Source organism: Suillus fuscotomentosus, assembly GCF_016647785.1.
Source record: "Suillus fuscotomentosus strain FC203 chromosome Unknown F5891scaffold_36, whole genome shotgun sequence".
In the NCBI taxonomy this organism is placed as follows: Eukaryota; Fungi; Basidiomycota; class Agaricomycetes; order Boletales; family Suillaceae; genus Suillus; species Suillus fuscotomentosus.
In genome coordinates this window covers 393,569-404,093 of record NW_024539548.1, presented here as the reverse complement: position 1 = coordinate 404,093, position 10,525 = coordinate 393,569, and the positions used below count along the sequence as shown (strand labels likewise).

The 10,525-nt window shown below is 49.8% G+C and overlaps 1 protein-coding gene across 1 annotated transcript; it reads right to left on the bottom strand.

The window, feature by feature from the left end:
* Positions 1-6,120: 6,120 nt before the first annotated feature.
* Positions 6,121-9,416, bottom strand: F5891DRAFT_442436 (uncharacterized protein). Its single transcript, XM_041371852.1, has 17 exons — positions 9,335-9,416; positions 9,105-9,282; positions 8,922-9,048; positions 8,739-8,872; positions 8,614-8,678; positions 8,490-8,563; positions 8,415-8,439; positions 8,310-8,363; positions 8,071-8,258; positions 7,921-8,015; positions 7,671-7,865; positions 7,429-7,615; positions 7,367-7,380; positions 7,201-7,316; positions 7,057-7,145; positions 6,853-7,002; positions 6,121-6,797 (listed from the first exon to the last, which is right to left on the bottom strand). Exons 2-17 carry the CDS (start codon positions 9,121-9,123, stop codon positions 6,470-6,472), a joined length of 1,860 nt encoding a protein of 619 aa, XP_041224464.1. The 5' UTR covers positions 9,124-9,282; positions 9,335-9,416; the 3' UTR covers positions 6,121-6,469.
* Between the last annotated feature and the right edge of the window lie 1,109 nt (positions 9,417-10,525).

Below are 10,525 nucleotides of genomic sequence, written 5' to 3'. Positions count from 1 at the left end.
CTCCCTGGCCACATGGCTACGGGAACCCATCAACCGTACATCGTTAGAAAGCCAATTTGAATCCGCCGTATCGTTCCGTTCCCGCACCTTTGCTCTGGTCCTAGAATACTTACCCATTCACCTACAGATAGGAGACGTACAATTCCTTCGCAGACTAGAAGAAGAGAACTCACTCCTCGCCAACTCGCTAGCCACTATTCGATGGATCAAACCCCCAATCCGCCGCTCACCCCAGCAACGTAAGGCTTTTGCCCTCCTTCAAGCCGTGGACGCCTGCACAGCCAATTCCCTCCTTCGCGACGGCCTCTGCATTGACAACGAACGAATCACCATTAGGAAAGACAGGAAAGAACCCATCAGATGCGCGAAGTGTCAGAGGTACGGACACATCGCGCGTAGTTGCACTAACACAACAGACACCTGTGGAACCTGCGGAGATCAACACCGCACAATGCAATGCAATGCCTTCAAGACCAACCGATGCGTAAACTGCCGCAGCAACGACCATGCCAGCTGGAGCCGTAAATGTCCAGAATTCAAGAGACGATGTGAACTACTCGACGAAAAATTCCCCGAGAATCGTATGCCATACTTCCCCACGGAAACCGCCTGGACACACGCCATCGCCCCCCCAAAACTTCCTAATTCACCCCCCCCTACTCGTCTCTCCCCAGATCCACTCCAACCAGCCAAAGGACCCCGCGCAACACGTCAAGCCACACTCAACTTCAACATCACCGACACTTCCGACACTTCCGATCCCCCACTACCAGCCAATACACAAACTCACCCACTAACCCGCTCTTCTCCCTCCGCAGATGAAATTATGAATGACCTATACCCTCCCATCAACTTTGACTACCTCTCCACCCCTACACCCTCTCCATTGGCTCCATCGGCCTCCGGCTCCACCGCCACCACCACCTCAATCCCTACCTCCCAAGACTCCGCCAGCGCCCCCCAATCACCAGCCCATGTCTAATTACGACTCAACGAACACTGAGAGACTACGAATCTGGCAGCAGAATTTGAATACATCCCTCACGGCACAATCCTCCCTACTCAGCAACAACAAGATGGCCGACTGGGATATCATTGCTATCCAGGAACCATATATCAACTTTCTGCGAAACACGCATGCAAATCATCACTGGCACGTCATCTATCCCACCCAACACTTCTCCCACCCTCAACAACGGACGAGGGCCATAATACTAATTAACGCCAAACTCGACACGAACGCATGGAAACAGATCTCTTTCCCTTCCTCGGATGTTGTTGCTATCCAGCTACGAGGAGAGTATGGCCGCTGTACTATATTTAACTTATATAACGACGGCACGCATCAGAACACACTAACCACTTTTGATTCATATCTAGAGAATAATATAGCTACCATCAAGACCCACGATAACGACCATATGCTTTGGCTCGGCGATTTCAATCGCCACCACCCCCTCTGGGAGGACATCCGTAACCGTCATTTGTTCAATTATGCAGCCGCTAATCCCCTTATAGATTTAATCGCAGACCATGGAATGTTGCAATTCCTACCATGCGGCACGCCAACCCTGCAATCCACGAGCACCGGAAATTGGACACGCCCCGACAACGTACTCGGCACCGAATCACTCCTTGACGCCATCGTTTCATGCGAAACAGCACCAGAACTTCGAGGACCAAAGACGGACCACATTCCCATCCTACTGACACTAGAACTCGAGACTCAGCGAACACCGGATGAACCACGCCACAACTGGCGTGGAGTAGACTGGAAAGTTTTTAATGAGCGCCTCACAGAACTAATATCAGCTGTCCCGGCTCAACCTTTAGCGTCCGAAGAAGAGTTCCAAGCGGCCGCAAAGCATCTCTCCGACGCAATAGCAAACACCATGAGCACATGCGTCCCATACTCGAAACCATGCCCGCACTCAAAACGTTGGTGGACGAAGCGCTTATCGGACCTCAGGACGCACGTCAAGAACCTCAGCAAGATCGCCTATCAAATGAGAGCCCTCCCCCTTCACCCCAGCCACGACGAACTCAAGACAGCCAAGAACCTCTACGCCAACGAAATCACCGCCACGAAGAAACAACACTGGTTAGAATGGTTAGAAGACATAGAAGGTAACGACTTGTGGACTGCGAACCGATACATCTCCTCGGAGCCTCGAGACGGAGGTAAAACCCGCGTACCCACCCTAATATCCACCAACCAAGATGGCACCATCCTCGAAGCAACCACCAACCTGGAGAAAAGTCAAATTCTAGCTAAGTCGTTCTTTCCTCCTCCCCCTGTAGCTGATTCGGTCCCCCCAGATTTCATATACCCGGAACCCATAGACACCTTACCCCCCATCACGGCCGAACAGATCACACGGGCCATTATCAATCTCAGTGGCTACAAGGCCCCCGGCCCAGACGGAATATGTAACATAGTCTTCAAAGAATGCGCTGACACCCTCACTCCCTACTTACTTCACTTATTTAACGCAGCCTTCTCGCATCAAACCTACTACCAACCTTGGCGATGCTTCTCGACGGTGGTCCTACGGAAACCGGGGAAGGCCAATTACTCTATCCCCAAGGCGTATCGACCGATAGCCTTACTCAACACCACCGGCAAACTCTTAACGGCAGTAGTAGCCGACCAGCTCACTCACATCCTCGAACACCATCAATTGTTGCCCAACACGCACTTTGGAGGCCGTCCGGGCCGGTCAACTACTGACTCTCTGCACTTACTCGAAGAGACCATCAAAAATGCCTGGAGATCCCACAAGGTGGCATCCGTGCTATTCCTCGACATCGAGGGAGCATTCCCGAACGCGGTAACAAAGCGCTTACTCCACAACATGCGCAACCGTCGCATCCCAACTGATCTAGTCCTATTTACAGAGCGTGTCCTATCCCAACGCCAGACACAGTTGAAATTCGACGGATACATCTCGGAATGGTTCCCCGTCAAAAACGGTATAGGGCAAGGAGACCCCTTGTCAATGATCCTGTATATAATTTATAGTTCTGACTTAGCTGACATCGCCAAACCCCGCGCAGGACGCGAAGCCCTGAAAGAACTAACGTTAGCTTTCGTAGATGACACGGCTTTCATAGCGATAGCGCAGGACTTCACTGCGACCCATGCCATACTCACAGACATGCTCGAACGAACAGGAGGCGGTTACGATTGGTCGAGAGCTCACAACTCCCAATTCGAAACTAATAAATTTGCGTTAATGGATTTTTCAATGAATAGACGCAAAGACCGCCCAGAGATGCCGATAAGAGGCACAGTAATACGCCCATCCTCAACACACCGGTTCTTGGGAGTAATCCTCGACCAAGAATTGCGATGGAAAGCGCAAGTCGATAACGCAGTCGCGAAAGGAACTTCCTATGTACTCCAGTTACGTCGTCTCTCATCCTCCGCTAAAGGCTTACCGCTACGTCTCATGCGACAGCTCTACCTGGCAGTAGCTGTGCCCAAGCTACTGTACGCAGCCGACCTATGGTTCTCCCCCGTCTATCGCGAAGGCACAAACGACCTCCAACGAGGCTCCATAGGCGTAGCGAAACGCCTATCAACGGTCCAGCGCCTAGCAGCAATGGCGATCACTGGGGCTATGAAAACCACCGCAACAGATATAATGGAAGCCCACGCAAACCTACTTCCCATCCCGCTCCTCCTACAGAACACGTGTCATCGCGCCGCCCTTCGAATAGCCGCCCTACCAAACACCCATCCCCTCCACATCCCAATCCGCAAAGCAGCTAAACGCTACGTATCAGCCCATCGCACCTCCCTCCACCGACTCACCTCCCGCTTCAATATCTCGCCAGATACCATAGAGACTCTAACCCCGGCACGACGCCCCCCTTCCAACACGAATCGCTGGAAAACACACGTCGCAGATAGCAAGAAGGAGGCTATAGAAGAACACGAACAACTCACTGACCTCATACAGATATATAGCGATGGCTCGGGCCATAACGGTCAAATAGGTGCAGCGGCAGTTCTTTTTCGTGCAGGGCAGATCCCTAGAACCCTCCGCTACTACCTAGGAAAAGAGGACGAACATACCGTATTCGAAGCTGAAGAAGTAGGACTACTATTAGCCGCGCACCTTCTAGCTACAGAACGAGACCCGACCTTTCCAGCCTCCATCTCAGTCGACAACCAAGCCTCAATTCTAGCAGGTGAGAGCTTCTACCCGCGACCTGGATCATATCTGGCAGATCTCTTCCGCAGCAGAATGCACAAGATAGCACGCGAGTACGACGACTTTGACGTAACACTACGTTGGGTTCCGGGTCACTCGGGAGTCCATGGCAATGAAGAAGTGGATAAGCATGCCAAACTGGCCGCAACCAGCCGCGAGAACAACAGCCCCAATAATCGCTTACCCAAAATCCTACGCAAGAAAGCCCTCCCCTTAAGCATATCGGCCGTACAGCAAGCTCAGCATAAGTCCACAGCCAAACGATGGAGCCACTCCTGGCGTAACTCCCCGCGATTCTTCAGACTCAACCAAATCGACCCACTCATTCTACAACGCTCATTTATAAAACTATCCATCTCCTTTCCCAAACGCCTCACAAGCATGTATATATTCCTACGCACCGGCCACGCTCCTTTAAACAAACATCTTCACCGCATTAATAAAACTAACAGCCCTCATTGCCCTCACTGCCCAAACATCGAAGAAACCGTACATCACCTAATCCTCGATTGTCCGTTCTATGCACGCGAACGCCACTCCCTCCGGGCAGAAGTAGGGCGCAAAGCCTCCTCCCTATCCTTCCTCCTAACAGATACATCCGCCACCCCTCATATTGTAAAATACATCAACGCGACAGGAAGATTGAAAGCGATACTAGGTGACATCCCACTTCCACATACCCCTGCTAGCTGACGCACCCTTGCAGCAACCCGCCTCTGTTCATCACGCCAGACACCATATAAATGCCCATCAACATCAAATACCCCACTGTACAACAACCATCTCACCATACTTCTCCCCAACCCATATACCCAACCCAACCCATATACCCAATAACTCGCCTACACGGAGTCCTCCCGATCATCGTTGGAACAACTCAGCTTGTGACAGAACATCCCTTCGGCCAAGACATGGGGACCATACACAAACTTTAACTACGCACCCAACCTAGACTCCTGTACCTGCCCGCTTCGGCGGCCGAGTACGCGTTTCCGTTCATCCATACGCTAGAAAAACATTAGCATTAGCTACATACAGTCATCTCATCTTCGCCGGGTTGCGCGTCTAAAACGGCCGGCGGGAACGGCGGACTAGTGGAGGCACGCCTCACACTAGGGCATTCGCGAACTCAGAGATGCGCAGGGACACTGGGGGTCCCATAGACTAGATAGAACTGTCCTCCATAGAGTATAACTCTCAATAGGACAGAAATTGGAAAAAAAAAAAAAAAAAAAAAAAAAAAAAAGCCGGACATGGAGGGATGGTCAAGTCTACCTTACGAGGTGAACACGGGAGCAGAGCATGAGACAGGCGCATGACAGAAGACATACCAGCTGTGGGTACCATCCGAAACAATACGCCCCGTCCACGCCACATTTTTTTCCTCTGCTGCTCCCTTCTCAGCCCTTATGGGATGCAGCAGGTAGTAAGTCTAACCCTCCCTTCTGCCTGGCATGCCGATATCCTCAGCCATGGGCGCTGAAACATTTGACGAGAAAGACAAGCACGAAGATGCCTGTTGTCGAGTTGATGCTGACGGGTGTTAGCTGAGTGACACGAACTTGTTAAGCCCCATGTTTACTAACTGTTGCTATGAGGTCGGGACCGTTCCACGCGGATGCAGGCATTGGCGCCGACCACTCGGCGTGGTGAAGTCCTGCGGGTGGATGCTGGGAGGGCGAATGTAGGGAGTGCTTGTACCCTCCCGTGGATGCGGAGGATTATGTGGACTGTTGGTGCCGTGGGCAGGTTTGCTCCTTAGAGGAGCTGAGAAATGATTTGTTAGGGCGGCGGCGGAGACGAGGGCTTTGGTATTGGGATTGCCCCCATGGCCGGTTGTCGCTCGCGTTAAAGTTTGGGTGATTGATGGATAAACTGAATTTATTGGACAGGTATGTTGCGTGCGAATAATGATGAGTAGGAGGCGGACGATGATCAATGGAATGGAACGCGCGGCGAGATAATTGAAAGGCTCTTCGCTGATATGATATCTAGTCGTATATCAGACTATAGCTTTGGACTACTACTAAGTTACTATACAAATGTCGTGAGTTTTCAAGTCAGGCTGTAGCTATTAGTAAACCTAATTTACAATAATACAACAGTGTATCATAGTCTACAGTGTTGCGGTCATAAATCCAGTTACATAGTACAAGCGAGCAATGTTTGCAATCGCGTCAGCACTGAGATCTCCGCCCACGCGCAAAACTATCCAGGGAAGAAACAACCGAGTACTATGACTTCTCGATTTACCATGATTCGTCCGACGACAAATCCACACGAGGAACTTTTTCCCGAAGTTCAGATAGTTGTGCCCCATCGATCTCGCACTTTCGCATCACTTCAGTGATCTTAGTCAAGATTTCGCGATCCGCGCGTTCCAGGATGTTCAATTGCTTATCATAATCTTGAATCCAAGTAAGAACTCGTCCGCTCATTTCGGAGGTGCGGTAGGAATCAACCACGCGCTTGATTGCCCTACGAGTGATTTGCTGGCCTTCTAACACGATAAAAAGTGTCTGCAACACGAGTGTCAAGTGAATGATGTAGGCCATGAAGCGCTGAAGCGCCAGGTGGCTGACAGAAAAGTGTTAATATCCTTTCGTACACGACAGGAAATACTGGTGCGTACGATGTCTGGTATAGCTCCCAAACCCATGCGGCAAGTACGGCACCTACTGCTATCGGTACTACGATGGGAGCCGCAGGTGCCGCCAGGGCGGACACGATGCCCGCAATAGCGCCCACTATGGATATAGCGCTCACCGTGGATAATGAAAACCTGTCAACATTCAAAGAGATCAGAATTCGTCTGTCACGTAAAAGACCAGCCTACTTGACGTCGGTGGGATCAGTTGTGGGTCCAACCTGTATGTTATCGACCATGGTCGTCATCAATTTCCTGAACTCTAGACTGTGCAAGTACTATGCACAAACTACGTTAGGGCGGGTGCAACAACGGTAATAAGATGCCCATTACATCATGAGGGTCATGGAAGTTCCACACATTGACGATGTCAGTGTGAAGCACATATAGACAATCCCACATCTTGCGATTCTTGAACGTTGGGCATGACGCAAGCGCTTTCCAGTACCCTGCAAGGCATTAAGTGTTCAGTAATCATGAACGCAAAACTGGGACAGACTTTTCTTGCCAACTCTGATGCTGCGTAAATCACGAGATAAGAATGAAGCAAGCAAGACTCACTCGATTGATGCCTTTATTTTGAGTCCAGGATCCAATCGCTGAGCGATAGAGGTCATCACCGCGGCCTCAGGCGCAGAGTGCTGAGCGGTGGAGGTCGTCGCTGAGGCCTCGGACGCAGGGTGCTGACTGACACGATTTTCAGTTATGTGGATCAGGTGGGTGAGCGTCTCTTCATAGCCTTCTTCGGCTGTAATACTATGCGTCAGAGGCACGCATAAACTTGTCGAAGTATTGATACACACTAGAGATCTTAGCGTTGGGAATATCAAGCTCTGCAAATTGCTCTAGAGGTCCAATGCAGGTATCCTGCAGCCAGGCTTCTGCCTTCTCCTTCGCGCGTGCCTTGTGGGCTTCATCGCTCAAAGAGCTTCCACCTAGAGTTCGCTCCATGCGTTCGATGAGCATATCGTACTTGGTAAGAACGACGATAACGGGAACTTTGTCAAAGCATGAGCTCCGATGTAGCAGAGACATAGTTATCAATCCACTTACCATTTTTCAGCGTTCCACTATCTTGCGATTCCAAGAATTTCTCCACTCCAACCTCTAGCAAACGTCCGCCTGCACGGGGTATCTCAAAGCAAAGCCTTCCATGTATTTGGTCAGTCCACCATAACAGAATGGTCGAGTTAGAATCCTTACCAAACAGCATGCAATTGATGTTCCTGAGTCATGTTTCTCCGACGGTCAATGAAATCTCGGACTATTTTGAAGTTGTCTTCGTCCCCTGGTTCAAAGCCTTTGCTATCGTGAAGAACAAACCTTTTGTTCCGAGGTGAGATGAGCTCTTGGTCGATGTCAGCCTGGCCTGGCCTATCGTGCGCAACCATCTATTGACAGCATGAATATCTGTGCTCGTTGAAGCGTTGTGTTCAGCCTACATCTTTTTCTACTCCAAATGCCTGGCTGATCAGCGATGACTTGCCAACGCCAGCCTATTAAAAGCATGTCGTCAAGACTAGCCTGGGATGGAGAAAGCCAGTTACCTTTCCTATCACTAGAATTCGGAACCTTGCGAGTATTAACCTCAAGAACGACACTTTATGATCATCATGGCTCACCGAGGACAGCGCTGGAATATTTCGAAAGTAGTAGGCTGAAGGTTTTGATCGGGGGAGACAGACTGCTCAGCCTGCTATGTAATCTACGATTTAGACGGGCTCGATGCCAGACGCGGAACCTTACTTCAGTTGTTGTATCACTGGAAAGCTTGACGACGATCGTGATGTCGTTATGAACCTTGGTGTATTCTGTGTATGTGAGGTTGAATCTGCGAGCGATCAAGGCGAGAATAACGATTCTTGTTTCACCTTGTTGACTTGCATTATACGCACGGAACATTTCATCTGGGTTGAACGTAATGTCCTCATGACGATGCTTGATTTTCAGAAAATGTCTCTTATGCCGTATACGTAAAGAAAACGATTGCCCGTGAGGAAGTACACTAAAGGAAGCAAGTCAGGTGAGAACATGAGTTGGGGTCGAGTACTTACATGGGCGAAGAAAACGCGTGTCGCAAACTCTTTCCTGCTTTGTATTCAATCAGCGAATGTAATTCGCCAATCCGCACTTCAGCAGATTCTATATTCGTCTTCGACTTGCTGAAATCTACGGTGACACCTATTGGATATATTCAGCGGTGTTGATGATAGTACTTGACGACAAGAATTGAGTACCATAAATGTAGAGAGCCATTGAGGGGTGCCGGTGAAGAGTAGCCAGAGTTCTGCTCTGACCTACGTTTTCTAGAACGGGGACCTATATAGTGAGTGACAAGAACTGGTATAGCGCGCGCGATAAGAGCTGGGGTTGATTATAGCTATCGCTCTTCGGCTCTCTTTTGATCGACTGGCGCTATTACCCTTCGGTCACTTGATCAAGCTCTCGAAAACAATGTGCAACATACGTGACGACACTGAGACCTCGTCAACTGCGGCCTGCCCAATAGTAGAAACAGCAGCGGCAAAAACTTCTTAACCACGAACAAGACAACCTTCTGGCGCTCGTCAACGCCAACGATGATTAGTCTACACCAAAGGTGCCACCTTAACCTCAATCAGTTGATTTTGCGCTAGAATACGAACCTTACGCTGATGTCGGACCAAGCTATCAACTCATGGTACACAACATTAAGTAGCGTCTAGATAGGCTGAGCTTCCGGTCGGGCATTTGCCGGCTTCAGTGCTAGTGCTGCCGCAGTCCGTCCTTTCCAAACCGGACTCATGGTTAGGTCACAGGTCAGGCATTTCTCTTGCCTGATGCGTTCAGGGTTCTGTGATTTCCTACGGTGCAATGCCGAAAAGGAGAGAAAGAAGGCGTGGTCGAGGTATATTATACTATCCACGAAGGCGATGCCGTCAACTGTTCCTTGAAGCGAACATCCCGGGGTCTTTGAACCAACAGGGTGCTACAAACTCGCACGTGGGTTCTCTTCTCCGCCTACCCCACAGCGCTCATGGGGAGGTAACACTCTAGCAAGCTTTGGCGCCCTGTCTGCAGTCTGCCGCCTTTCGAATCTTTTTTTCTTCTGCAAACTCCAGTGAGCTCCAATGTGTCGCAAATTTCCTAAAGTGGTTGCAATGAGGTATTCTTGAAACGAATTTGCAAGGAATCTTGCTATATTTCAATACGAGCTCACGCCCGTTGTGCCTTCGGCACAAATCGAAGGAGCGCTACGCGCTCCTTCAGGGGAGAAAAATGAGTGTTGTTCCTTCGTCACAGGAAGCCAAGGAGGGCTACGCCCTCCTTTGGCTTCCTGGCCTCAGGCTGCATCCTAATAAATTGTGCATTTTGAATGATTTTGAAATATATTTATGAGCAGCTTTTCAAAGAACTCAAAAGTACAATAGTACATAAGATCAGTCAGTGCTATGTTCTTTGAGCAGGATTTTGACCAATGTAAAAAATACAAAATATGTAACAGTATCATTGAATGTATTTGTTTTCCCATTTTTCCCTGCCTCCCATCTAGGGATCAGCAGGGGTATGGGAAACTTGAGGGTAGGGGTAGGGGTTTGGATCTAAAGACCCCTGTACCCCTGGGAATATATCCCCAAATTGATTACCATAGGAGTGATGGATAAGTATAAAATTTTGA